Raw genomic sequence first — 27,630 nt, forward strand, 5'->3', positions numbered from 1 at the left:
TTTTTTTTTTTATATATAATAACAACCCCCCCCCCCCCCCCCCCTTTTTTTTTTTTTTAGTTACAAGACATATACAAAAAAAAAGGGTGTGCGGGCGGGGGGGGGCTCCGCCGCCCCCCCCCCCCCCCCCCCGCCCCCCTGGTGCGGGGGAGCAAAAAAAAAAAACAAATTCTTTTTTTTTTTTTTGGGCCCCCTTTCCCCCCCCCCCCCGGGGCTTTTTTTGGGAGGGGGAAGGGGAAGCCGACGGGGACGGGGATGGGGGGGACGGGGGTGGCAATCGGGATGGGAGAGGGGGGAGGGGGGGGGGAGAGAGAGAGAGAGAGATGGGGATGAGAGAGGAGGGGGGGGGAGAAGAGGGGGGGATGGACGGGAGGCAGGCTAGTGATCGAGGGCTAGCGACGGGACGGAAGGACGACTGGGCGGGGAGGAGAACGGATGGGGTAGGGGAAAGAAGGAGATACAGGGAGATTCATTGGGATAGAGTGAGGGGGGAGGGGGAAGAGGCAGATGAGGGAGGGCAGGAGGGAGGGTATCGGAGTGGACGTGGAGTACTACTGTAACCGATTTTTTTCCTCTTGCCCACGAATTAAACAGAACAGCAGGTGTTGGAAGATGGAAGGCGCGGAGAGTCGAATGACGGGACGATGAGGCTACGAGAGTGAGCATGGGTGTGAGTGGGGCAAAGCATTGAAGCTGTAGCCTGCCGCTTCGAGCGGGTCGCCTCCCACTGACCTGTCTCGTCTCGTAAAAGGTTGGAGGCTTTGATCTGGCCAGAACCTGCACATCCACAGCCATCTACCGCCAGCAAAAGCCGCATGCTGACAAGAGCAGTAAGCCACGTCGATGGCACGTACAAGCAACGCGCTCCGTGGTCTGATGGTGAGGCGGCAAGTGTGGTGCAAGCTGACCCAGTTGCCGTGACATAGTCAACATGACCGTCCATTTTATGATCTCGCTGATCTCCATTCTCGTCGGTTCCTCACGCACCTTCGCGCCCCCCTCCTAGTCATCGCCAGCACCTCGCCCTTCACCACCCACACCATCCCAAAGCTCGCATCAAGCACCACCTATAGCCATCTCGAACAGTATCCGATGTTTGTATAGCGAGAGTAGCAGCCTGCGTGCGTCGCTGCTCCGTTGACGAATCCGGCGGCAGCCAACGGACGAGTGACCGGCGAGCAGCGTGCGGGGCTGTCTGACGGGGCCGACGACGACAAGCAGACGTCACTCGGGGCCGACGGAGGCGCAGTGCGGCAATGGAGCAACGGCGACCCCTTCCAACCATTGGAGCAGGCGAGGGAGCGGAGCAGGGGACGGCGACGGTGACGGGGCCAGGGACGGGGACGGTGACGGTGACGGCGACGGCGACGGCGACGGCGACGGGGACAACAGCAACACCACCACCACCACCACCACCACCACCAGCAGCAGCAACGACAACTTCATCGTCATCATATGCGTCATCGTTGACATTGGCAGCTGCAACAACATCAACGACTGCAGCAACAGCGGAGACGTCAATGGTGGCAGCCGCTGATGATGGTCTGGGCTGGGAGGGCGGTGGAGCGGCGATGGAGGGAGTCCTGGTGGCTTTTGATGCTCAGCCGCTGCACCGCCTGCTGAGGGAGATGCGAAGAGGTATGTTGGCGAGGGCGAGGGCGAGGGCGAGGGCGAGGGCGAGGGTGCGGGCGAGGGCGCGGGCGAGGACAAGGACGAGGACTCACAAGGGCACGCCATGCTACGCGATGGCTGCGATCACTACCTATCCCTCCCCCAACCCGCAGTCATCTCGACCCAGGCGCACGCTATCCGCTCGCTTCAGTCACAAGTGACCGAGCTCGCATCCAGGCCCTCCCCTGCCCCTGCCCCTGCCCCCATCACACCATCGCCCCCATCCCCATCCCCATCCCCTTCCCCATCTCCATCTACATCCCCATCCCCATCTCCCTCTCCTCGCCCGGCCCCCATCCCCTCCAACCCCACTATCATCCCTTCCACTGCCACCACAGCACCGGCCACCACCCAGACTCGGACTCCTTCTCCTATACCCGAGCCCCAAATCGACCTCTCCATCTACGCCACCCATGCTGCGACCGACAAGCTGGCGTCACAGCTGCGCTCGCTTGATGCCCGTCTCTCTGCGCTGGAGATGTCCGACTCGTCGCGGAAGGAGCAGGCGGCCGAGCTGGAGAGCCAGCTCATCTCGGTCGTTGCGACTACAGAGTCGATGCGGGCCACCGTCGCGTCGTCGCAGTCCCAGATGGAGTCCAAGCTTCAGGCGCTGCGCGCCTTTGAGTCCAACCTCTCGCGCTCCCACGCCGCCATCATGGCTCTCGAGCACTCGACCTCGCGCCTCCGTGACGATGTCACTGCTCACCGCTCCGAGCTTGACTCGCTCTCGGCCCAGGCCGCCCTTGCTGCCGCCGTGCCATCCTCCGTAACCGCCGCTGCGGCGCCGCAACCCGGCACTGAGCCGATGGCTCAGCCGCTGCCCTCGGTCGGCCTGGCCACCCTCGACTCGAAGCTCCGCTCTGCACTCTCGCGCATGTCTCGAACCGAGGACGAGCTGTCGCGGACCCGTGGCGATCTCGACGCGCTATCGGCCACTGTGGTCGCACTGCGCGATGCGCCGCCGGCGCCCGCCACGTTGGCCGCTGCGCCCGCAGGCGTTGCCGCCACGGACCCGCCCGAGTCGGCCGCCCTCGTCGCCGCCACCCTCACCCTCTCGTCCAAGATCCGCGACATCTCCGGCGAAGTCGCCGCCGTCCGCCGCCATGCTGATGCTGGCCTCGCCGACCAGGATCAGCGGCTCAACGCCCTGGCCCGTCGCATGGTCCAGAACGAGCGGACTGTCGCCGCCGCCAAGGGCCAGACCGCTGTCGTCTCCGCCAAGCTCGAAAGCCTCCACAGCGCCAACCTCCCCTCGCGGGTCACAGCCCTCGAAGACCACGGTACCAAGGCCGAGACCCGCATCGAAGTCGTCTCTGAAGACATCGCCACTCTTCGCCGTACCTCGCAATACCTCCTCCACGAGAACGCCAGTACCAAGTCGGCGCTCGACGATCTCGCCGACGCGCGGCCCTCGGCCACAGCCCCCGATCTCGTTACTGCCTCGCTCCGTGACGCACTCGCCTCGCTCCGCCGCGATCTCTCGCAGCTTGCAACCGGCGTCGTCGCCCTCAAGCACGCCGTCGAGAACCCACCCGATCCCGACGACGCTGCCGCTCCGCGACCGTACATCCCCACACCGCCGCCGCCGCCACCGCTCCCGTCGTCGCAGCCTGACGCCGACAAGTTGCCGCCCCGCGAGCCGGCGCCCGACGCCGCGCCGTCCGATGCCTCGCCGCCGAGCTCACAGACACACACTCCGAACTCGGGCCCATGCGCACATCCTCGCGCCGCGGCTCGGCCATCGCCTCGCCAGGTCTCGACCCGTCGTTCCTCAAGCGAGTCGTCTCGCCGTCGGCAGCTTCGCTCGCCGCCGCCCGCGACGCCGCCCGCGACGGCTCGCTCACCCCGCGGACTGGCCTACCACAGCGCACCGCGCTCTCCCACACTCGGCTCGAGCAAATGGTCGCCGACCAGGCCCGCGCCGCGTCTGAGGAGGCGCTCTCCGATCTCAAGACAATGCTCCTCACCCTCGTCGCCGACCGCGCCGACCTGCCCACTCCCGGAAGCTCAGCTCCACCGCCTGATCCGCTCTACAAGCTCGCTACTCTCCTCGGCACACAGCCGTCGTCTGACAAGGCTGCTACGCCCACCTCCGCCACCGCCGCTACAGCCACCACCACCACCACCACGACCACGACGACCACCCACTCGCTCACCCACACCGCGCTCCTCACCAGGTCGTCCGGCGGCGGGCTTGACGCCGTTGAAGCTCGCAACCTCGTCCGGGTCATCGACGCCAAGGCCGACAAAGATTACGCAGACGCCATCTATCACAACCTCTCCTCCAAGTTTGTCCAGCTTGCCACCGTCGCCTCGCGGAACATCGAGATGCTTGCCCATCTCGTCGGCCGCAAGGCTGACCTCGCTGACCTCGTCGACGTCGAGTCGTCACTCAACGAGACTCTCGCTGCCGCCACCCGCGCCTCGTCGGGCTCGGCCGCCGCCGGCAAGCTCCACTTCCGCTGCCTCACCTGCAACCGCTTCACCCGCCGCCTCGCCGGCGACGCCACCGCCGCCCATCGCTCCGCCCTCGTCCCCACCCCGCCGCACGAGCCGCCTCACCCCCGCCCGCGCGGCCATCCCATCATCCAGCCCTTCTCGGAGCGGACCCAAAAGTCATAACCATTACAGCGCAGCACACAACCAACAAACTACTCTTTACAGTCCCTGAAGATAGAACTCCCACGGCGGCATGCCGTCGGCCCGGATGGACAGCTTGCCGTTGCGGAGGCCGCCGGCAGCAGTCTTGTACCCGACGCTCACGCTGGTGCTCTTCTTGGAGCTGAGCACCTCGCCAGACTTGACGGTAAAGCACGGGTTGTCGACCTCGTACACAAACGAAGTCGACTCGGCAAAGACATTCTTGAACGGGATCGACACCGAACCGCCGCTCTTGATGCTGATCGGGCCCTGTGGGACCGGCGGCGTGCAGTGGCCAAACAGCGGGACCACGTACTCACCGGCATCGCGCGAGCTGAGCTTGAGCATTGCCTTGGCATCTCCAAGCTCACCGGGTTCATACACCACCTCAAACGCGACCGGGACGCCGGCGCTTGTTACCGCGCTGCCGCCGGCCGACGGGCCGGCGCCGTCGGGCGCCGCCGGCGCGTGCACGCTCTTCGGCACCGAAAAATCCTCAGAGCCCGAGACCGAGCACGAGTAACTAGTGGCGCTTGGGAGGTAGTGCACAATCGTGACGTGCTTGACCTGCGACGAGCCGAGCCCGGCCCGGAACTGCACAGCAGGCTCAACGTTGGTCGACCGCGCCGAGAGCCGGAGCGAGTAGAGGAATGTTCCCAGCGCACTCGACGTAAACGAGAGCTTGCCGGTCGCCTGCCCAACCTTGAGTGGCATGTACGAGAGCATGAACACCGCGTCCGACTGCGGCTCGATGACTGCGCTCGCAGGCTCCACGCTCAGGCCGGAAATCTTGTGGACCGCCGACACGCTCGCCGGTCGCGGCAGTGGATTCGAAATCACCAGCTCGTGCTCCACGCGCTGTCGGATCGGCGTCTCCAGCGCGATGACCTCCAGCGGCGACGGCGGGAGCGAGCGGAACACAAACCGGTAGTACATGTACTCGCCGGTGCTCCTGTTGGTGAACACAATCCTTCCACTCAGCACCTCCTCCTTCAGCGCGTAGTACGAGAACTTGTACTGCCGCGACGCAAGCGCCGGCAGATCGATGTGCTGCAGCCCGTTGAGCGACGCCGTCCGCCGCGGCGACCCGCTCTCGCCGCTCTCGCTGCCGTCGTACTCAAAGCTCACCGCGAACCGCTGCGGGACCGCGAGCCAGTTGGAGATCGTTACCGCCTCTGCCACCTTGACCTTGCACTCGACCTCGCGCTTGAGCTCGCCTGCAGCGTTTGGCGGGCCAGCAATGCCCACCAGTGGGAAGAGCAGGCCCGAGCCGTCCGGCAGCGGGAAGAAGACCTCGCCATGGTGCGGTGCCTCGCGGCTCGACATCACCACAGGCTGGTACGTCAGCACGTATGACGCGCTCGAGTTGAGAGGCACAGAAATCGACGACGGCCCGCTCCATGGGCCGGCAGACAGCGCAGGCACAATGCCAACCCAGTCCATGCCCGACTTGTTCGCCAGCGAGATGGTCTTGGTCACGCTCTCGCGAACCGGCGCCTCAAACACGACCGCATGCTGTGGCTCTGGTGGCGGCACACATGCACCCTGCATCGCCACCTCGATCGGCTCCTGACCCTCCACGTTGCATCGGATGCCCTCGAACCGGATTGCGTCCTGCACCACAGGTGGCGCAAAGATGATCGTGCAGTTGACGTCCGTCCCCGGAATGAGGTAGCCCTCGGACGGCTCGATCGAGAATGCACGGCTGGCGCGCCCGAGCTCCCACTTGAACCGCACACCGATGTCGCCGATGTTCTGCAGCGCAAGCACCTTGGTAGTCGACGAGCCCGAGGTCACCGCCCCAAACGCAACCTCGTTGGTGTCGACCTTCACCTCCACGCCCTGACAGCAGCCCGAGACCACCGCCAGCCCGCGCCGAACGCCCGCCACGCTCGCCACAAACTCCTCCTCAAACGTGTGCTGCCGGTCGACCGGTGCGTACGTCATCGAGATCTTACGGATCTGCCGCGGCTTGATGACGAAAACGCCCCCCGGCGAGAAGCTGATATGCCGGCTTGCAAAACGCTCCGAGTTCTCCCTCACATCAACCTTGACTGGAATCGGCGACCGATTGATGAGCGCCACGACCCGCGACGCCGTCGCGCCCTTGTGCAGGACGCCAAACGAGACCATCCGGCTTGTCGCGTCCACAAGCTCCACTCGCGGCGAGACGCCCGAGCCCTCCACCGTCACCGTCACTTGCGAGAGCGTGTTGACCTCAAACACGAGCTCTTCCCGCATCGCCTCCTCACTCCGCGGCGTAAACAGGATCGGGAGCTGCGCAGACTCGCCCGGCGCAAGCACCGTCGGTGGCGCTTGCACCTCCAGGTACTCGGTGTTGTCAAAGAGGCACTCGAACGCGACGTCCTTCACGTCCTCGTTCGTCACCACAAGCACCTTGGTCGGCACCGCAGAGCCGACTCGGTGGAGGACGCACGGGCCAAAGTCGTGGTGGAGGACAGAAAACTTGAGCGCAGGCCGCCGGACCGCGCCCGACACCAGCAGTGGGTACGTCTTGCCGTTAGTCACCTTGCAGTAGACCTTGACGCGCTTGAGCGCAACCTCGGACTCGGCACCAAGCGTCAGCAGGCACTCGGTCCGCGACTCGCGGCCCACAATACCGAGCGCAGGCTCAATCGAGAGCACGCCAGCGTTCTCATACTCGGGCGGGAGCGCCCACTTAAAGTCGAGGTTCGTGCTCCCAGCGTTGACCACCACAAGTTTGCGGCTTGCCCGCTCTGAGATCTGGATCCGCCCAAAGTCCACCATGTTGCCTGCGCCCGGCGCCAGCCGCACCAGCCGCGCATCCTCAGTGCCACTGCCGGAGCTCAGCCCCGCGCCCGACCGCTCCAGGAAGAGCTCGTCGCGGATGGCGTAGCCCTCGCCCTTGACGTTGAGCACCAGCCGCGTCGGCTTGTGTTGCACCTTGCACACCATGTTGAAGTTGAACGCCTTCTCTACTGGCGCGCAGAACGAGACAACCAGCGGCACCCGCTTGCCGCCGCCTACCGCCCCCGACATCGGGCTCACGTCCACTACCCGCCCATCCACACAGGTAAACGACGAGGCGTCAAAGGCAAACCGGTACTCGCCCTCGGTCTCGTTGACAAGCTCAATCTCGGCGCTCGCTGTGTGGCCCACCAGCGACTCCTTAAAGTTGATAAAGGTTTTCGAGAGGAATACCTCTGGCTCCTTGGTCCGTCCAAGGAGGAGGAACGGAATGACAATGCCCTGCTCGGCAATCTCAAACTCCCAGAACGACTCGCGGAGCTCAAGATCCTGCGAGACAAACTCAAAGGCCACCTCGTACTTGCGGCCCGACACAACCAGGCCCTCCTCGGTGAGGCAACGGAACGGCGACCGCGTCGGATCCGAGTCGACACACTTCCACTTGAAGCTGTACGACACGTTCGTCGGGTTAACAACCATAAACTTGTGCACCACCCGGACCCGCACGCCCACAGACGTGATCTCGATGACCCGCGTAGCAGGATCGAGCGGTCCCACCATCCCACCAGGCCCGGGAAGGTCCGGCAGCCGCTCGCCAGAGCTCAGGTACTTGCACACCGGCAGCTCGAGGTGGCAGACCGGCCGCTTGGCGCTCGCCATGATCGGAATCTCCGGCTCGTCTTGCGACGCGTCGAGCCCAGGAATCGTCGCCAGCAGGTATCGATCAAAGTTCTTGACCTCGTCCGGTGCAAAGGTCACCATGACATCGATGGACTCGCCCGGCCCGAGACTCCCGCTGGCAGGCTCCACCGCAAAGTCGCCCGACACGTCCTCCACCCCATCGCCGTACACCACCATCCACTCGTAGGCAAACGCCGTCGTTGACTGCGATGTAAACTTAAAGTGAACCGACCGCGACTCGAACATGTACGTCTCGGCAAAGACAATCGACTCGACGTCGAGCGAGTACTTGGCCGTGTCAGCAGAGCCCGAGACGTAGAGCGGGAGTGCGAGCGACGGCGCAAAGCCCATCGCCGCCTCGCTCTCGTCCACGACCTCCACCTCGTCGTACTCGGGCTCGCTCACGGAAACCTTCATCCGCCGCCGCGTCACAGCGCCCGCAGGCAGCTTGCGCGCAAGCGAGTCCGACACCACCTCGTTTGTCTCGTTGACAACGTTAACAAACTTGGTCACAGACGCCGTTGCGTCCCAGTGCCCGCGGCTCCCATCGCGCCGCACAATCATCGTCGTCATGCACGACGCCGCCAGCGACTCAAAGCTCAGCGGGTACGGCGCCCGATAGGTGAGCGAGACTTGGGCCATGGCCTGCGACGGCACATGCCCGATGCGCGGCGAGAACGAAAACAGCGCCGACGAGTACTCGTCGAGCTCGCGCTGACGCGCCTCCAGCGCCTCGCGCACCTCGACAAGCTCCTCCTCGGCCTCGCGCGCAGAGCTGGAGCCCTCGCCAGAATCGGAGCCGCCCGACACGTTGGCAGACGCCGCCGCCCGGAGCTCGCGCACCCGATCGCCCAGCTCCTCTACAGCCGCCCGCGCCTCGGCAACCCGGATGGCAATGTCTTCCGGCACCGCCGGAGGCGACCACACGTACCGCATCCAGTGCGACGAGTGGTTACAGAGGCCAAACGTGACCGTCCGCGCCACGCCAACAGGCCCGGACCCGACGTCGAGCACGTTCTCCGTATTGCCTGGCAGCGCGTCAAACGACGCCATCGCCGCGTAGCCCTCGCCGCTCAGCCGGAACACAGTCGTCTCGAACGAGTTGTCCGCCACAGACAGCACAACTTCGCCTGTGAACGTCGCCGACTCTTGTGGCGTAAAGGTGACGTCAAACCGTGCCTCCTCACCGGCGGCAAGCTCGACTGTTGCCCCGTTCGACTCGACCACAAAAGACGGACTCGAGCTCCGCTTCATATCCACACGCACGCTCGCGTTGAGCACGCCGGCATTCGCCACCACAATGCTCAGCACCCGCGACCGCATCAGCATGCACCGCCCAAAGCCGAGCTCGAGCTCGCCGCGCTCATTGCGGCTGGTGGGCGACTTGACCGAGATCCGCGGCATCGTGCCCTCACCCACCAGGTTGAACCGGAAGACTGACGACTCGGGCGCAATCTCGCCATTCTCCACCCGTGCCGTAAAGAGGCCGCGGTACTCGAGGAGCGCAGCAGGGTTGAACAGCATCGTCACAAACCGGTACTCGTGGTTCGGAATGTGAACCCGCCGAGGCTGAACGTCAAAGACAGGCCGCTCGCCCACAACCTCGCCCTCGTCGCCACCGTCACCGGCCTCGGCCTCATCGTCGCCATCTCCACCACCACCGCCGCCACCACGACTCGATGTTCCCTCGGTCGTCCGCGACGACTTTTTCCCTTGCCGCCGCTTGGACGAGCTGCCCGATGTCGACGCGTTGCCCGACGCCGAGCCCGACCGCCGCAGTGATGACGTGTTGGCCGACGTCGAGCCCGAGCCTGACGAGAACGGGAGCTCGGTGGAGAAGACCACGTCGCACGCAACCTTGTTTGGGTTCGAGATCTTGATCTGTGCCACAGCCTGCCGGCCCACAATGAGTGCACCAAACGAAAACGTGTTCGACATCTTGGCGTAGACGTTGGCTGCACCGGCCGCGCTCCGCGCCACCGACTCGAGCTGCGCCACCACCATCTGCTCTTCGAAAATGAGGTCGTAGTCCCAGGTGTTGATGCCCGGCACACACGATTCGCCGGTCAGCTCGTACGGGATCGGGACCGGGACGCCCACCGCAAGACTGGCCAGTGCGCCCGCGCTCGACGACGCCGAGAGCGCCACAGCACCGGTCTCGGCAACCGGAGCCACTGTCAGCGGCGGTGGCGCGTCGGCAAGGTCCGGAATGAACAAGCCGAGCTTTTCGGTACAAAACTTAGAGGCCTCGGCGTAAAAATGAACCGTGATCACCGCCTTGCCGCCCGGCTCGATGAGCCCGGTGTACGGCGCGAGCTCAAAGGCGCCGACGTTGAGCGCGTCCTTGGCCCCAGTTCGCACGAGAGCCACCGGCTCGGCCGCCGCACTGGAGCTACCCGCCTTACGCGCCGAGACCGACTTAGACCGCGACCGCCGCGCAGAGCCCTTGGCGCCTGGCCGCGGCGAGATGGCGGCCTCGTGCTCAGCGGCAGCATCGAGAATCGAGTGCGACAACTCGCGATCGTCGCCGCGCCGCTTCTTGCGTCGCCTGCCCGAGTCGCCGCGCTGCGCGCCGGCGCTCTTGCGACCGCCGCGCCGCTTGTCCGAGTAGCTCTCGGCCCGCTCGAGGCCGGCACCGTAGGTGGCGGTGAGGTGGCCAGCGGCAATGGCTGAAAACGCCGCAGCACCTTCAGGATTGCCCATGTCAAAGAAGCAGTACTCAAAGGCAAACGGCCCAGTGTTCCGCAGTTCAAACGACCGCGTCCGCTGGTTGCCATACACCAGCGGGCCAAAGTTGACAACCCGCTCCGGCACAAGGCTATACGCATTGAACCGCGCCGTGGCGGTCACCGTCACCGGGATGGTGGCAATGATCTCGTCGGTTGCGGCCTCGAGGACCTGGCACTTGATGTCAGCCGCACCGGTAAGGGTGAACTCGGCAAACGAGCGGAAGATAAACTCAACCGTCGACGGCTTATCGTTTGGCCCGAGCACGCCCTCAGCCGGCTCGATGCGAATGACGTCGCGGATTTCGTTGGTCTCGAACCGGAACCGGAACTTAATGTCGTGCTTGCCCTTGTTCTTGAGCGTTGCAGAGAGGACTCGCGACTCGTAGACCTTGAGCAGGCCGTAGTCGAGGCAGGCCTCGGTCGTGCCACGCGCAAAGTGCACGTCGATGGCCACGTCGTACGCCTCGCCATCCACCTGCACGTTTTCTGTTTGCAGCGGACCGTAGAGGCCTTCGGCATCGGTCACCTCGAGCTTGAGCGCCTTGTGGATCGTGATCTGCTTCTTGGCCTGGAACCGCGCAAAGACGTCGACGCTCCCACCCGGCGGCACCTCGCCCGAGAGTGGCGCGACCCGGATCTCCGGCAACAGCGCCTGTGCGTTAAGCAGCTGCCACTTGACAGGCAGTGCAGTCGGGTTGCTCAGGGATAGCGTCCGCGAGTCGAGCCGGTGCAGGAGCATCGGCTCAAACTCGAGCGCCTCGGTCGAAAGCTCCAGCCGTGGCTTGACGCCGACGCAGCGGAGCGGAAAGACCGTCGGAATCGGGTTGTCCTTAATGATGGCCACCAGTGTGTCGCGGTACTCTCCGTCGGTCTTGGGGAAGGCCCAGACCGTCACCTCGCGCGACTCGTCGGGCGCAAGCTCAAACGTCGTTGGCTCGACCGCAAACGTGGCCGAGTTGACATCCGACTCGAAGCAGAGCTCGACCTGCGCCACGAGCGCACCCGGGTTGACAAAGGTAAAGACGGCGTGGTGCCGCTTGAGCAGTGCCGCTGTCTGTGCCGCCTCCTGGTCGGGCGTCAGGGCTTGCTCAGCTGCCGCGCTCACCAGCGCCGCGCTCGACGTCCCGCGCGACATGCGCTTCGACTCGTGGTGGTGCGAGCTCGATCCGCCACCGTGCCGCTTCGAATCCGACCGCCGCTCGCGCCGCGAGCTGCCGCTTGTGCCGCTCGCACCGGCCGGCCGTGACTCACGCGACTTGCCAAAGAGAAGAGGGCCAAAGTCAAAGACACCCTCGGTCATGACAAAAGCCGGCAGCTTGGTGAGCATGCTCGCCTCCGAGCCATAGCTGCGGATGCGCGAGGCGAAGACCACTCGCGGGTCGTTTGACACCATCGGATACGACGCCGACGCAAAGCACTCGAGCGGGAACTGGGCGTCGAGACCGAGTATCTCAAACATGAGCGTGTCGAAAAGTTGCCGGGCGTGCCCGACCGGAACCGCACAAGAAGCTCTTGCGTCTCGCCCGGCTTGAGCACGTACCGGTACGGGTGCTGCGACTTGAGCCGCAGCGCAGCGAGCTCGCCCTCGACCTCGATAAATGCAGCTTCGTCCGACTTTGCAGGCTCGGCAGGCTCGGCACTGGCGTTTCCGCCACTGCTCCCACCGCGGCGCCCGCCCTTGCCGCCCTTCTTCCGCGACCGCGACTCGGCCTTGGCTGCTGCCGCCGACGCCTTTCTTGCCCGCTCCTCCGCCACAATGTCCGAGTACGACTCGGGCAGGTAGATCTCGAGGTTGGTGCATGGCTCACGCGGCAGTCGCTCTGCCGGCCGCTCCAGCACTTGCAGCAGCTCGTCGTCGGGCACCTCGAGCGTGATCGGCTCGGGCTCGGGAATCTTGTCAGGCGGTGGGAGCGAGGCCTCGACCGCGGCAGCCACAACGAGAGGCTTGTGGCTGGCGTCAATGGTGGCAACCGGCTCGGCAAGCGGCGGCTTGGGCGGTGGCTTGGGTGGGGCGGCGGCGGCCGCAAGTCCGCGCTCCTGAACTGACGACTCGGTGAGCGGGACTGGCGCGACCGAGCCACGCCGCTTAGAGCGTGAGCCCCGCTTCGACCGGCGCGTCCGAGACGAGGTCGACGCAGCGTTGGACGCTGTCGAGACGCCGAGCGCGTCAGCTGCACCGCCGCTACCGGAAAGCAGCGCGGCTTCATGGCTGCCGTCGGCTGCCGACTCACCAGCCCCGGCTCCGGCAGCCTCGGCCGGTCCGACGTTGAGGAGTGCGTACATGGACGCGAGGTCTGCGGCCGCGTTGGTCCATGCAACGAGGCCGACATGCCAGGGCGGCGGGGCGAGCGATGACGGCTCACCATCAACGCCGACAAGCCCGTCGCCAAAGAAGGTGTCTGGCAGGTTGAGAAGCGCGGCAATGGCTGGGGTTACGTCGGCGACAGTGAGACCGTCGAGATCGAGCGAGGCGAGGTCGACGGCGTCGCCGTCGCCGGCCTGCGACGCTGCCACCGACTCATCGTCCTTGATTGTCCGCTTTGAGCGCGACGACGACTTGCGCAGCTTCTTGCGAGTCTTTGCAACCGCAGCGTCGAGGATAGCCTGCTGCTCTTCGACGCGGGCGGCGACGACTGCGCGCTCAGCCTCTTTGCGGGCCTCGTCGGCCTGGCGCTTGCGGAAGAGCGAGCGCTTGTACTCGGCCCACTCGGCGTCGTAGGCAGCGCGCTGCTCATCGTCGAGCGCGTCGTACGCCTCTTCGCTCATGGTCATAAACTTCGGCGGCGGGGTCGGCGGCGGCGGGGTCGGCGGTCTGGTCAGCGCCACGTACCGCTCGTCGACAGTGTCAGGTGAGACCTCCAACATGCGCACAAAGAGGTCGTGACCAGGCATCGAGTTGAAGGCCGACTTGACGGCGGCGTGCGCTGGGAGTAGGCCACCAGCGAGTGACACAAAGTCGGCGTTGAGCGAGTCGAGGAGGAATCCGTTGCACGGTACGGCAGTGACGAGAACCTTGACTAGCGCACCAAGGAGCGGCGCCGGCAGGTACAGCCGCGGTTCGACGTCGTCAGCGTCGCCGACATCCGGCGACGCGGCGCCGTCGTCGCGGTGGCTCGACCGGCCCTTGCCGGAGACCGAAGCGTTGGAGCGATGGCGGCGGATGGCGGCGGCCTTGTCCGCGGACGCCGCCTCGGCCGAGGCAGCAAGGAACTCGCGGACAGTGGCGCACACCACCTCGGGGGCGAGGTTGAACCAATCAATGCCATCGTCAACGCCTTTGCTGCGCTTGCCAGCACCACGCTTTTTGGCGGCGCCAACCCCAGTGGTCGCCGACGCCGCCGCTAAGGAGCTCGGATCGTCACCGGCCTCGCCTTGGCGATGCTTCCGCCGCTTGTGACGGGAGACCGACGCCGGCGCCCGCGATTCGGCCACTGCCGCGTTGACAATCGGCATCGAGAGCGCAGACTCGACCGGCGCCTCGCGCATCAGCGCGCGCAGCTTGGCGAGAATGGCTGGGGCACCGATGACAGGTGCCGCGTCCTCCAGTGGCTCCTCCGGCGCGACCAAAGGCTCGGACTGGCCATCGGCATCCGGGCCGGCGATGTCACTCGTACCCACATCAGCAGCAGGCGGCGCCAGCTCGCCCGACTCGTTGAGCGAAGTCTGGGAGTCGGGCTCGACACCCGAGTCGTTGAGGACCGACTCGGATGCTGGCTCGGACGTAGTGTACTCGACAGCCGGAGGCTCGGCGGGTGCAACGATGTCTTCGGTCAACGGAGCTCTTGGGGAGGGCGCCTGTGCGTCCTGGACCCCATCTGTGAGAAGCTGGGTGAGGAGGTCACCAAGATCGAGCGTGGTCAGGTGCGGGTACCGGGCGGCGAGCGAAGCAGCGACGGTCGACTTGCCGGCAAGCGGTGGGCCGCAGAGAAGGACCGAGTACAGCGGCCTGCCGTCGCGTGGCGCAAGACGCGGATCGATGACCGGTTCAGGGTTGGCGGCGGCGCGGGCCTCGAGCTCGTGCGACGAGATCGGAGTGAACGAGAGGTCCGGGAAGATGGCGGCGCGGGCAATGACAGCGTCGACAGCGAGCTGTGCAGTGTTGGCAGCTTCAACGGCTTCGGCAGCACGGGCCTCGGCCAAAGTAGTGGCGGCGGTGGCCGCGGCATGGGCGGCTTCGAGTGAGGCGATGTGTTGCTCTGCAGCCGAGTCAAAGCCGGCGGCCTCGGCCACGGCCTCGGCCTCAGCGGCCTCGACCGACGACTTGGGCTTATCGCCGAATGCGGGAATGGTGAGGTCCAGGTCTGAGGTGAGCTGGACAGCAGGCGCGGACGGCTCCGGAGCGGCGAGTGCGTCTGCGGCAGCAGGAGCGGCGGCGTCCGCGGGTGCGTGCTTGTGGCTCTTGCGGCGGGAACGCCGACCTGAGCCCTTGCGACGCGACTTGCCGGAGCGCGAGCGGCCCGACTGCGAGGTCTCCGACTCTACGTGGGAGAGTGTGGCCGACGTGGGTCGGTGCTCGGCGGCGGAGGCTGAGGCTGGATCCTGCGAGGGAGCGACCTCGGACGTTGTGGCCGCGTTTTTGACAATCCTGTCACTGGAGAGGGTGCGCGAGAGGCGGAGCTTGTCGTTGTTGCCCTCGTCGGCAGCAGCCTCGACCCTGGCGGCCTCTAGCGCAGCGAGGGCAGCCTCCTCGGATGCCTTGGCCATGGCAGCGGCGTCAAGTGCGGTCGTGGCGTCGTCAGAGGCAGCCGCCGCGGCGGCCTGTGCGGCCTTGAGCTCATCGAGAAGCGTGAGAAGCTCCTTCGGCACCGGGTCGCCGGGCTCCCGCGGCTGGATGAGCATGGTGTCCGAGTCGTGAGCGTAGCCTGAGACGTAGCGAAGGGCCTCCTCGTGGCGGGCGTAGTCGTTGTCAAGTCAACCGAGTAGACTTCGATGGGCACCTCGTTGGGGTTGGTGATGAAAAACTGCGAGTACACACCCTCTGTGTGCGGCTGGGTGGCCGAAAAGTAGAGCTGCGGCGGCGCAAACTGGAGCTTGAGCATGCGGCCGAGGCCGGAGCAGACAAAGCGGAAGACCTTGCGGTTCATCTTGACACGGACCTTGAAGGCGTGCTTGTAGGCGGCCTCGCTCCGCGGAGAAAAAGTGATGCAGGCGTTGATGCACTCGCCGGGGGCGAGGACGCCCGACTTGGGTGTGATGGCAAAGGCCTCGGCCGAGGCCAGTGCCTCGGACTTGCGCGAGCGAGTGGTGACCGGCTTGATGAACCAGGTGGCCGGGACAGCTTGCGAGTTGGTCAGCTGAACGTACATGCGCTTGACAAAGCCGACGTGGACGTGGCCAAAGTCAAAGTTGGACCGCGAGACCGAGAGCGTGGGCACGGTGAGCGTGGCCTTAAAGTGGAGAGCGAGCGTGGCTCCCGAGTCAAGGACAATGGGCACGATCCGCTCGTACAAGCCCTGCTCAAACTCGACGTCGACGGTGGAAAGCGTGGCGGTGAAGATGACCGAGTCGTGCCCCGGTGCGCCAGGCAGGTTGCGAACCCGCATGGGATCGAGCGAGAGGCCCGAGAGGCGGAGCGACTTTTGGTCGATGATGAGCGAGGCAGGCGGAAAGCCGATGTTGGTGAGCGAGAAGCTGGCGGTCTTGGACGTGCCGAGAACGACGTAGCCAAAGTCGCAGACGTACGAGGCCATGACAAAGGCGTTGCGGGCGCGGCGCATGGCGGCGGCAAGCGCATCCTTGGCCGGCGGCGCGAGGTCTCCCGGGTTGAGGGCGGCGGCGGTCTCGGCGAGCGAACCGGTCGATGAGGTCTTGAGCGCGCCAAGGGCGAGACGCGCGACGAGGCAGAGCGTCCGCCGCTCGACCTGGAGCCTGTCCATTTCGGCGTCGACGCCCCAGACCGGCTTGATGGCTGTCGGATCGACAAGGGCCGACTGGCTGGCCTCGTCCTGCTCGCCGTTGGCGCTCTTGACGTCATCCTCGGACGACTCGGAGGCCGACGAGGGACGGGGATGCTGAGGGTAGAACGCGATGGCCGGGCCGGAGACAGTCTCGGCATAGGCGCGAAGCTCGGCCTCGCCGGGCCCCAGCATCCGCGGCAGCGAGGTGATCATGTGCGGGAAGACGCCCGAGCCTGTGATGGTGACCTGCTGCGGGGCAAAGTGGGCGACGATGACGCGGAAGCTCCCGCAAGACCGGCGTGGGAGGAGCGGGCTGTAGGTGACGCGGATGGTGCGGGTCTCGTTCGGAGCGAGAACGCCCGAGAGCGGGGCGAGGACAGCTGCGGGCGGGACAAGAGCCTTGAGCAGGGCTGGCGAAAAGGCGTCGAGGCCCGGCTCGGCCTCGCCGGCCTCGGAGGCGAGGCCGTTGACGGAGCCGACCTCGGACTCGATGATGGGGAGGGTCTTATGGGCCGGTGGCGCAGTGGGTGGCGGGAGTGCGGCCTCGATGTGGTGAGGGAGGCCGAGCGGGAGCTCTGTCGAGTCGATGAGCTCGGGCAGGCGCTCAAAGGCAAACTCGACCGGGACCTGGCCGTGGTTGGTCAGGCTCAGGGTCCTCGTCCGCGGCTTACCGAGCAGCGTCCGACCAAACTCGAGGGTGGTGGGGAAGAGGGTAAAGTCGATGGAGGAGGCACGGCCGGCGAGTGTGAGCTCGACGGTCGGCCCGCCGAGGACGGTGCAGACGGCAGTGGCAAAGGCTGCGGCGTGGGCGTGGCCGTAGAAAATGACCTCGATGGTGGTGGTGGCGCCCGGAGGCACTGTGCCGCGGAGCGGGAGTAGGTCAAAGGCTTCGCGGGCGGGCGGAGCGCGCGAGTCAAGCGAGTCGTCGAGCGAGTCTCCGGTGTCGAGGCCCGACGCGGCTAGCGGGGCGTCGTCGTTAATGAGCATCCACGAGAACGAGGCCGGCAAGTCCGAGGTGTTGGTGAGCGTCACATACTTTTTGGCCTGTGTCTCGTTGAGGATGCAGCCAAAGTCAAGGGCGTGAGTGTCGAGGTTGAGGGTGGGGAAGTTGACGACGCCACGGAGCTTGAGGGTGTCACGGCGCGGGTGATCGCGGTAGACAACAATGAGCTCGTCATCGAGGGTGTCTGCGCAGTGGTTGGAGGCGTAGTCGGGATTAAAGCGCACGGTGAGGCGAGCAGACTGGCCGGGCTGTAGCGCGAGGTCTTCGTCCGAAACGGCAAAGGCGCCAAAGACCTTGATCTGGGCATCCAGCGCGAGCGGCGAGACGTTGGTGATGGTGAGGTCTTGGGTGAGGTGCGGGATGTCGTCGTTGTGGGCGACGTCGTGCATGTAGACAAACTCGAGGAGCGGGGGTAGAAGGCGACTTGCGGGATGACAAACGAGGCCGAGATGGGAGCATCGACAACGACGATGGCCTTGCGCTCGACGGTGGCCACGCAGCGGAGCTTGTCGACGACGTCGCGCGGGGCAGCCGAGTTGCCGCTGAGGATAAGGGTGTACTCCTCGCCAGGCTCGAGCGAGAACTTTGTCTCTGAGAGGGAGAAGGCGCCCGATGCCTCGACGGGGGCGTTGCCAGCGCGGCCGCGCTTGTCGCCGAGCGACCAGGAGAGGGTCTGGCGACGGTAGCCGTCGTTGCGGAGGTGGAAGACTTGCGAGCAGGGCTTGTGTGTGGGGACCTTGCCAAAGTCGACACGCTCAAGCGAGACGTCAGCGGTGATGGTGGAGCCAAAGCCTGCGGCCTTGCAGGGGACGCGAATGGTGTCGCCTTCGCCGTCGTTGACGGTGAGGATGAGCTCGTCGGAGAAGGGGAGGACGTCGTCGAGGCGAGCCGTGATGACGAGGTCGAAGGTCTTGCGCGCCGGGATGGTGTAGGTGACGACGTCGACGGAGAAGACCTGGTGCTGGCGGCGGAATGCGGCCGAGATCGAGGCCGGGATGAGCGAGTCGTTGGCGAGGGTGAGGGTGAGCGGGACGTCTGTGAGGACCTTGACCTTGCCCCAGTTGAGGGTGTTGACCGATGGGACGAGGACCGGGCCTTTGCAGGTGGCGCGGAGCGAAACTTCGAGCGGGGGAGCATTTGAGCCGAGGATGCGGATGTAGACCGGCATGTTGACATCGCCGAGCTTGTTGGCGACGAGGGCGATGGGGACCTGAAACTCGGAAAACTGCTCGATGATGCCCTTTGCGCGCGGCGAGGAGTAGGATGCGGCGGCGCGGGCGGAGGGAGCCTGCGGAATGATCTCATACTTTGCGGGCGTGTCGGACTCGTTGATGAGGGTGACGGGCGCCGAGTACTCGTGGCGGATAAAGACTTCGCCAAAGTCGACGAGCGGGGTGGCGAGCTCGATGGCCGGGACACGGCATGTTGCAGAGACTGGGATGGAGAGAACCGAGGTTCCGACGCCCTCTACGTCGACTTGGAGGGCTGAGGAGACGCGGGCGACGGTGGCCGGCATAAAGTCGACCTGAACCTGTGCCGACGCCTTGGGCGCAATGGTGCCATGTGACGGGATGACGTCAAACTCGCGGTCGAGGAAGTTGCCGTCGGCCTCCATGTGCAGCTTGTAGTGCATGGGAATTTCAGAGGTGTTGTAGAGCGAGAAATGGCGGGTCTCGAGGAAGCCGTACGAGACCTGGCCAAAGGCGAGGGCGTCGACGTCGGCGTGGAAGGTCGGCCCGATGACGACACCACGGAACGAGACAAACGGATGCGAAGAGGCACCTTCAAGGACGCAGTAGATGCGCTGCGAGAAGGAGCCGATGACCGGCGGGACAAAGGTGACCAGGATCTCGACCGAGCCGTCGACTGGGAGCGTCCCGGTCTCGGGCTCAAAGGTAAATGCCCTGGCACACGGCCCGGTCTCGGGGTGAAGGGCAAAGTCTGCGGGGATCTCGCCGACGTTTTCGAGGACGACGGTGGTGCAGATGGGCGCCGAGATGAAGACCTGCTCAAAGTCGTGGTAGTCGCGGACAAATGCGGCGGTGGGGCCGAGGCCGTCACCCTGGAGCTCGAGCGGGAGGCGAGCTTCGCGGCCGCCGAGCTCGACGTAGGCAAGGGCAGCGACAGGCCCAGCCATAGCGGGCGAAAAGGTGACGGTGACCTCAACCTGCGAGTCGGGCCAGACCTTGCCGGAGAGCGGGGCGATGGAGAAAATGCGGTCTTCAAAGAGGAGCGGGTCGGTGGTGAGCTGCGTGAGCTTGGTCTTGAACTCGCGGTCGGTGAGGGCAGCGCCGAGTGAGGGCAAGCTCGACGGACCGGGCGCTGAGTGGGGGTTGGCGTCGGCTGCATGTGACTGCGACGAGGCGAGGTCGAGGTTGGCGTGGAGTCGTGCCTGAGCCTCGTCATGCTCGGAAGCAAAAGCCTTAAAGGCAAACGGAGCTACCACCGACGATCGGTTGATGATCTTAAAGGTGGAGAACGAGCGGAGCGAGATAAAGGTCGGGTCGAGGACGACCTGCGACTTTTCGAGGCGAACGTTGACTTCGAGGGCCTCGCCGGAGAGGGCGATGCCGACCGAGTCGCCGGACTCGTAGTCGATGCGGAGAAAGCCAGACTTGCGGCCGACGGTAGAGGGCGCAAAGGCGACGACAAACTGGAGCTGGTCGTCGACCGGGACAACGCCGTCCGAGGGCGAGACGCGGAACGGGCCGTCAACACTGGCGGCAAAGCGGGCTGGTGCGTTGCCGACGTTGCGGACAAGGACCGGGCGGTCGGTGATGTGGCGGACCGGGGACGGGTCAAAGGCGATGGCGTCGGGAAAGTCGAGAATGCCGCGGGCGCCGAAAGCGGCGACCGGCACGACAAACTTCTCGCGCTCGGTGACGACGACAAGGTCGAGGGCGTAGTCGACGTTGAGCTCTGCGGTGAAGACGATGCGGAAGACGACCTCCATGCCCGGGGCGACCTTGCCCTTGGACTGGACCGAGTGTGTGCCAGCGACCGAGGTTGCCGGATCGCCCTCGACCTTGAAGAACGGGACGTCCGAGTTGAGGACCTTGACCTTGCGGGCAACGCGGTCGTTGTTGCGGAGGCGGAGGCGCCCCTCGACCGGAACCAGCGGTGTGTATTGCTGGAAGATGATGGAGCCCGGGAGCGGCGAGAAGAGCGGGGTATCGATGTCCACATGGGTTACCGCCTGAGCTGACACATCCGCCACGTTGAGCCACTCGATGATGCGCGGGGCGGGTGGTCCGCCGCAGCCGTTGCCTCGTCCGACTCGAGCTCAAATTGCGCCCGAGCCTGCGACGGTGTCGGAAGGTCAAGCGGCAGACCCTGCAGATTATGAGTAGCATCCAGAGTTGAACCTGCCGCGGTTCTTGCTGTCCCCGCAGCTGTTGTGGTGTGAGGGGCAGGACGTCTGCCCTGGGCCGCCACCCGGCGTGAGAGCGACATGCGGGGTGGAGGGGGGAGGGTGGGGGGGGGGGGGAAGAGGAGGGAGGAAGGGGGAGAGGGAGATGGGGGTAGGGGTGAGAGTGTGGAGTGTGAAGTGTGGAGTGTGGAGTGTGGAGTGGAGTGGTGGGCGGGAAAGTGGGTGGTTGGTGTGGTGTAGGGGGAGGGAGGGGGTGTGTGGGAGAGAGGGCGGGTGTTTTGCGCGCGTTGGGGCGTGGCCGGTGAGGATTGGTCGTTGGCGGATTTTATTGTTGGGGTTGTGGTCTGATTAATCGTTGGGTTTGTTGTAGGGGGTTATCGTGTGTGGTGTGTGGTGTGTGTGATTAATCGTTGGGTTTGTTGTTGGGGGTTATCGTGTGTGGTGTGTGGTATGTGTGATTAATCGTTGGGTTTGTTGTTGGGGTTATCGTATGTGGTGTGTGTGATTAATCGTTGGGTTTGTTGTTGGGGCAAGCGGCGGACGGCACACCCTTCCTCAAACTATGCCGTGGAAGCAAGTGACCAACCGCCGGGGGAGGGGAGGGGTGGGAGGGGGGAGGGGTGTATGTGTGTGTGTGTGTAACACCGCACGCCAGGAGGCAGACAGGGACACGGAAGGAGGGACGAGAAGGTACAGGGCTGCTTACAGACAGAACACGCAAGGAGGGGACGGAGGGAGAGGCCATGGCATCACCGTCGCCGTCACACCCGTCATCGTCGCACCCGCCATCGCCGTCATCGTCTCACGTGCAAGTCCACCCACCGCCGAACCATCCAAGCATAGCTGAGTCGCTCTATCTTCCGCGCCCGCTGACAGAGCATGTTCTGGAGCGAGTCTTTGCCATGGCTGGCGGTGTGTATTTGGTTGAGGTCGCCTCGCGCGCGGCTCATGTTCCGAACGATCAGGGCGTCTTTGCATCGCTTCCAAAGCATGTCGACGCCGTGCTTGTAGCCGGTGTGCTCGCGGATACGACACAGACACCGGCCTCGGGCACATCGAGCTCGTTCTTCCCCATGTCTGATGATTCGCCTGCGGCGTCGCCGCTGCCGTCGTCAGCATCGGCATCGTCGATCAGATCGTCGCCGTCAGACTCGGCTCTGGCGGGCATCCATCGCCGGCCGTCGTCGTCGCCACTCTACGCAGAGTACATTCCGCCGATCTTTGAAGACTCGCCGGAAAATGCGAGCAGTGGGCAGGCGGCGAGTGAGCTCCCGCTGGCGCGGCCGCTTGAGTTTGGACTGCCTGGGCACGACGGAAGCGACGACGCGGATGACGACGACGACGACTTTGTGCTCATCGACTCGGAGTTTGAGGTCGATGCCGGCGAGCTGGTTGCGGCCGAGAGTTCGCCGTCGACCGAGGCAGCGCGTGCGGCAGCGCGTGCGGCGGCGAGCGGGGCTGTGACGGCCGCGCGGGCTGCGGGTGGCATGCTGTCGGCGGCAGGCGAGTGGATGACAACCATGTACAGCTCGGCGGTGGCACCGGCTGTGGCGTCGTCAGTCTCGTCGTCGTCAGCAGTGGTGGCGGCGGCGTACGAAGCGGTGCGCAACCCGTTTACTGGGGCGTACACGGCGAACGAGAAGCGGCAGATGGCCGGAGTGCTCTCGCTCTACGCCGAGCACGTGCTCGGGCCGAGCAGCGGGGCAGCGGGAGCGAAGAGTTTCCGCTCTGGCTGCGGATGGACGCCTCGTTTGACCACCCGCACTTTCGTGGTGTCAAGGCCGGCGACGTGCGTAAGGCCGCGTGGATCAAGCGGATGGGCTCTTCGCTACTCCGGCCGGTGGCAGAAGAGTTTGTCACGCTCATCTGCGCGTACCAGGAAGAGCGGCTGGCGCGAGTGACCGGCTCGGGCTACCCAGACGACCCGACCCACTGCGTGCTGACCGAACTGAAGGCCTGGGCACGCGACTCGCTCTCGCACATGGCGCCAGGCGATGAGACGCACCAGGTGCTCAGGGCTCGGACCAGATACCTCAACGGACTGCTCGAGTCACGGCTCTTCCCGCCAGGCCGGACGTCGCGGACGTCGATGGCGCAGCTCCTGCTCTCGCTTGTCTCGCTGCTCGAGGAGCGTGTGCTGCCTGTGCTTGAGGCGCACGCGGCCAAGGCGGCGGCCCGCGAGCACCTGACCGCGCTTGGGCGGCACGCGTCGGCCTTTCTCCACCGGCTTGTTCTCTACCTGTTCTACATTGTGCGCGACACGCCGGCGCCGCGCAACGTGGCGGTCGCACACCTGCTAGGCGCCGTGGAGGCGCCAGCGGAACTGGCAGCTGCCCTCAGCACGGCGTCGGGCGAGGCGCTTGCGCTGCTCCTCGCCGCGCCGCTTGATCGACTCGGGGAAGGTTCCGTCACAGTTCCACGGCAGACGCTGCTCGCCGCGACGGCCGGGCGGGGTGGAAGAGGCGCGGACGTGCTGGCCACATCGACGCTCACGCCCGGCGGTGACACGTCGGCGCTCGGCCGGATGCCTGTGCTCGGCGACTCGCCGGCAAGCTCGTCGTCAGACTCGCTGTCGTCGGCGCTGGCGCTTGCGGCGGCGTCCGAGGTTTTGGCGCTCCCGGCACGGACGTCGCCGACCGAGTTTGTGGCGACGTGCTCGGCGCGGCACGCGGCACAGGCCGGCATCGAGCTCGGCGTGGCGCACCCGTTTCGTGAGGACGCGGTCATGCACGCGCTTGCCTTTGTCCACGTCACCGCGCAAGAGTTAGCGCTCCTCGCGCATCTCTTTGCGCGGGCACAGGCACTGACTGGAGCCGGCGGCGAGCTGCTGCTCTACGGCCTCGCGCGTGACCAGCTCGAGCGGCTGCTCGACGCCGCGCTGCAGCTGGTCGCGGCGATGGGCGTGCATCTCGAGACGCTCAACACTCACACTCGGGCATACTCGCGGCGGATGGTCCGCGAGCGGATCAGTGACAAGGCGTCGCTTGCGTGGCGGCAAAACTACGACGAGGTTGCCCACGTCCGGCCGCTCCTCCAGTCGTCGCTCGATTCGTTTGCTGATGTGGTGGGCACTATGCGCGCTGCGCTCGCTAGCTACAACCTCAGCAGTCAGCTGTCACGGGCGCAGTCGGCGGCGGCGGCGTTTGTGGCCCAGGCCGAGTCGTTTGTCCACGACACGTCGGTCCTCATCGAATCGGCGGTGTCACCGATGTAGCCTACCTGCGGCGAGAACTACTTGCTCATGACGTACTCGGCGTCGCCGTGCTTGGACACGCCGCCGCGGGCGTGGGCAACAAGCCGATAGCCGGTGAGGATGGCAAACTGCTCGAGAGCGTCTGTGATGGAAAAGGCGCCGCGGGCGTGGCTGATGCTGAACTTGATGTTGGGCGTGTCACGAGCGGTTTCTGCGTTGACTCTTGCAGTGTCCGGGTGGTCCTTGAGCCAACGGAGGAAGCGGGCGGCGAGCTGCTTGTCGCCAAAGCCGTGGGCGAGGTGGACGGTGATCGTGAGCGTCTTGGCCTTGGCGGTGGCGTACACGGTGAGATACTTGGCGGCCGGGACAAGGATCGACGCGGCCGGGCGGGCGAGCAGCAGCTCGCGGACGGCGTGAACGCCCGCGCGGTTTTTCTTGCCGGCCACCACCGCAGACTTGGCCACGTACTCGAACGAGACCAGCCGCCATCCGCCGAGCTTGTTCATCAGCTCCAGAAAGCCCATGGCCGAGAACCACTCGAGCGAATATTCGACGATGCCGCCCGAGTACATCTTGGACTTGGCCGTCCAGTCGTTTTTCTGCAGTGTCACCATAAACTCCTCCTCCGATCCGTGGAACCTGAACGCCACCTCGGGCTTGAACTGGATCTTGGTTCGGCTCTGATGAATGACCATGATCTGCAGGTAGGTGACCGACTTGGATGTCGAGGTGGAGCGCACATGTCGGGGCGCCGCAGCTTGCGGCGAGGACGTCACCAGAGTCGGTGCAGGGCGAACCGGTGCGAGCGCTGGCGCCGGGCGAGGAGGCACGAGCGGAGACGGCGGATCTTCAACCTGAGCGCCACACGCTGCAAACATGGCATCGAACTCGGTCACCTCTAGCTCATCCGGGACCCATTCTCGCACGCAATCCGATGACGCTGTCGACGACTCCGACGCATCGGATCCCGAGCTGGATCTCACCGAAGCGGCCCGCTGCGGAGTAGCGCCAGTGCGCGATGGCGGAGGAGATGCGGAGGATGAGGACGAGGAGGTCGACGAGGATGAAGAAACATGTGGGCGGTGCTCGGGGCGAGGAGGCGCCGGACAATGAGGCGTCTTCCCAGCGATGGCGGGCGTGGCGGGTGTGGCGGCGTCCGCGGATGACGACGACGATGAGGACATGGATGGCGAAGATGACTCTGACGACGACCGTGCATCGGCCTTGATCTCAAGCGTGTTTGATGTCGTTTTTCGTTCTGTCGACGAGGACGATGCGGCAGAGGAGTGTGAGCTCGAGCCCGAGTCCGAGTCCGAGCCCGAGTCCGAGTCGTCCGAGAACACGGCATAGCTCGCGGTGAGGGTGTTTGCTTGCGGGGTGGACATGGGTGGCGGTCGTGGTGTGTGGGGGTGGAGGGGGGGGGGGGGGGGGGGGAGGGCGAGAGCGAGCGAGTCAACTCGATGCACGACAAGCTGGTGGCTGGCTGTTTACGATTCGAAGCGAAAGGGGGAGGGGGGGAGGGCAGGTCAGGATGCGGTCAATAGCCACCGGCATCGATGACGGCCTCAAGGGCGTCGACGAGCTCGTCGGCGGTGGGACGGTCGGCGGGCTGAAAGGCAAAGCAGGAGTTGAGGAGCTGGCGGAGGAGGTCAGGCGCACGCTCGGGGACGGGCGGGGCGACGCGCTGGACGGCGAGCTTGGTGGCGATCTGGAAGAGCGAGTCGTCAACAAACGGCGGCTGGCCGGTGAACATGTGGACGACGGTGGTGGCCCACGACCAGATGTCGCAGGCGGCGGTGAGCTTGCCGTCGAGGAAGCACTCGGGCGCAGCGTAGTTGGGCGTGCAGGCTTCGTTGCGGGTGGTGGCTAGCTCGCGCGAGGCGGCGTTGGCCACGACGCGGGCAAGGCCAAAGTCGGCGAGGACAAGGGTGTCGGCGGCGGCATCGACAAGTACGTTTGCCGGCTTGAGGTCGCGGACGACGATGCCCATGTTGTGCAGGTCGCGGAGGCCGAGCGCAATGTCGAGCGCCGCCGGCACAATGTCGACCGTCCGCATGCGGTGGCCTGGGCAGCCGTCGATGACGTCGTGGAGGCACCCGTCGTACAGCTTCATGACAAGGCACATCTTGTCTGGCAGCAGCGCGTAGCCGTAGAGTTTGCAGACATGTGGCGAAGCGTTGGCGAGCGCGAGCGCGTGGATCTCCTTGGTGACCTCGGCCTTGGCAGCTGCGCCGGGTACAGCCATGACCTTGACCGCCACAGCGGCGCCGGCGTAGGTCCCAAAGTGGATGGCGCCGTAGCCGCCCGAGTCGAACGACTCACCGACGACGAGGTCATCCGGCGTTATCTCGGCCGCCCATTCGAGGCTCGGCTGGGCATGCAGTAGCGTGCCGGCCTCGCGTAGCGACCGGACAGTCGCCCGCCGCGCGTGGCTGTACGTCACCAGCGGATCCGAGTCAGAGCCGGAGCCCGAGTCAGACGCGCGGCTCACGGCGGCCACAGGCTCCTCGCCCGACGCCACCCGCGCTTTGACGCGCCGTAGCTTGCGCCGGCGGGACCGCCGCTTCTCGGCGTCGGCGTCGGCGTCGGCGTTGACTGCGCGGCCTGCATCCTTGCTCGGCGCGGCCTCGTCGGCCACAGCACTCGAGCCGGTTCGCGCAGCCTTGCTCTTGCTCTTGCTCTTGCTCCCACGTTTGGCCTTGCGGCGCTTCTTCTTCTTTCGCCGCACATCAGCGCCTCCGAGCGCCTCGGCAATGTGCAACAGACCGAGCTCGTTGGCCAGCACCTGCGGGCTCCACTCATCGCGATAGAAGCCGCCGTCAAAGTCAAAGCCGTGGTACAGCGCCACCTCTCCCGGCGCCAGCACATCGCAGCCGGCTGCCATCAGCGCGCGCACCATCTCGACCTCTCGGCGGAGGACAGCCAGGTGCAGCACGGTGCCCGAGACAAGGTGATCACAGCCAGCTGCAGTTCGACGAGGCCACAAGTATCACCCCTCAGCCGAGATGGTGAGTCTTCCTCCTCTGTCCTCCACCCGCGCCCTCCCGCCTTCCATCCTCACTCCCCATCCGTACCGATGTCCGAGGTCAGATCGAATGCGTAGGGTGCAGCCAGTGGCGCAGCCGTGGCCTCACCCGCAGCCAAGGCTACCACCTCGTCCACACTTCCAGACCGCACAGCAGCTTCAAGAGCCAAAGCAGAGGCCATGGCCAAGTGTGACGTCTGTGCGTGAGCGAGTGGTAGTACGTGCGGTGTGTGCTCTTGAGTCTGTGGCCTCCTTGCTCAAAGTGCGACTCGTGCTGGCCCTGCCAAGGGCTTAGGGCTTGGGGCTTGGGGCTTGGGCGGGGCTTGGGGCGGGGGGCAGCAGGGGGCAGAGAGAGACAGAGAGAGAGAGAGGCAAGGCCTGATCCTCCATTCGTTTGTCTTGCTGCCCTGCCGATACCCCTCGATCCGCCCGATCCACCGTTCCACCCATCTTCCCCCCTCCCCCCCCCCCC

At 65.5% G+C, this 27,630-nt stretch overlaps 6 protein-coding genes across 6 annotated transcripts in view; 2 read left to right on the forward strand and 4 right to left on the reverse strand.

The window, feature by feature from the left end:
- The window catches only part of AMSG_07212 (uncharacterized protein), a gene marked incomplete at both ends in the record, with an annotated part of 3,475 nt that extends 2,809 nt beyond the window's left edge, over window positions 1–666 (reverse strand). Inside the window, one exon of the mRNA XM_013901199.1 lies at window positions 644–666. Coding sequence (XP_013756653.1) covers window positions 644–666 — 23 coding nt within the window. The remainder of the gene's footprint in view (window positions 1–643) is intronic.
- A 1,483-nt stretch (window positions 667–2,149) lies between these two features.
- Window positions 2,150–4,293, forward strand: AMSG_07213 (uncharacterized protein; the record flags this gene model as incomplete). Its single annotated transcript, XM_013901200.1, has 2 exons — window positions 2,150–3,424; window positions 3,448–4,293. The coding sequence occupies 2 exons, from the start codon at window positions 2,150–2,152 to the stop codon at window positions 4,291–4,293; spliced, it is 2,121 nt and encodes a 706-aa protein (XP_013756654.1).
- A 22-nt stretch (window positions 4,294–4,315) lies between these two features.
- AMSG_07214 (hydrocephalus inducing) lies at window positions 4,316–21,023 on the reverse strand (the record flags this gene model as incomplete). Its single annotated transcript, XM_013901201.1, has 5 exons — window positions 4,316–12,120; window positions 12,174–15,554; window positions 15,587–17,968; window positions 17,995–20,796; window positions 21,006–21,023. 5 exons carry the CDS (start codon window positions 21,021–21,023, stop codon window positions 4,330–4,332), a joined length of 16,374 nt encoding a protein of 5,457 aa, XP_013756655.1. The 3' UTR covers window positions 4,316–4,329.
- A 660-nt stretch (window positions 21,024–21,683) lies between these two features.
- On the forward strand, window positions 21,684–24,154 carry AMSG_07215 (uncharacterized protein; the record flags this gene model as incomplete). Its single annotated transcript, XM_013901202.1, has 2 exons — window positions 21,684–22,622; window positions 22,661–24,154. 2 exons carry the CDS (start codon window positions 21,684–21,686, stop codon window positions 24,152–24,154), a joined length of 2,433 nt encoding a protein of 810 aa, XP_013756656.1.
- Window positions 23,978–25,518, reverse strand: AMSG_07216 (uncharacterized protein; the record flags this gene model as incomplete). The annotated part of the gene is made up of 2 exons (XM_013901203.1): window positions 23,978–24,189; window positions 24,212–25,518. 2 exons carry the CDS (start codon window positions 25,516–25,518, stop codon window positions 24,180–24,182), a joined length of 1,317 nt encoding a protein of 438 aa, XP_013756657.1. The 3' UTR covers window positions 23,978–24,179.
- Window positions 25,519–25,670: 152 nt separating this feature from the next.
- Window positions 25,671–27,340, reverse strand: AMSG_07217 (TKL protein kinase; the record flags this gene model as incomplete). The annotated part of the gene is made up of 2 exons (XM_013901204.1): window positions 25,671–27,097; window positions 27,208–27,340. 2 exons carry the CDS (start codon window positions 27,338–27,340, stop codon window positions 25,671–25,673), a joined length of 1,560 nt encoding a protein of 519 aa, XP_013756658.1.
- Window positions 27,341–27,630: the final 290 nt, after the last annotated feature.

Source organism: Thecamonas trahens (genome assembly GCF_000142905.1).
Source record: "Thecamonas trahens ATCC 50062 unplaced genomic scaffold supercont1.31, whole genome shotgun sequence".
NCBI classification, from domain to species: domain Eukaryota; order Apusomonadida; family Apusomonadidae; genus Thecamonas; species Thecamonas trahens.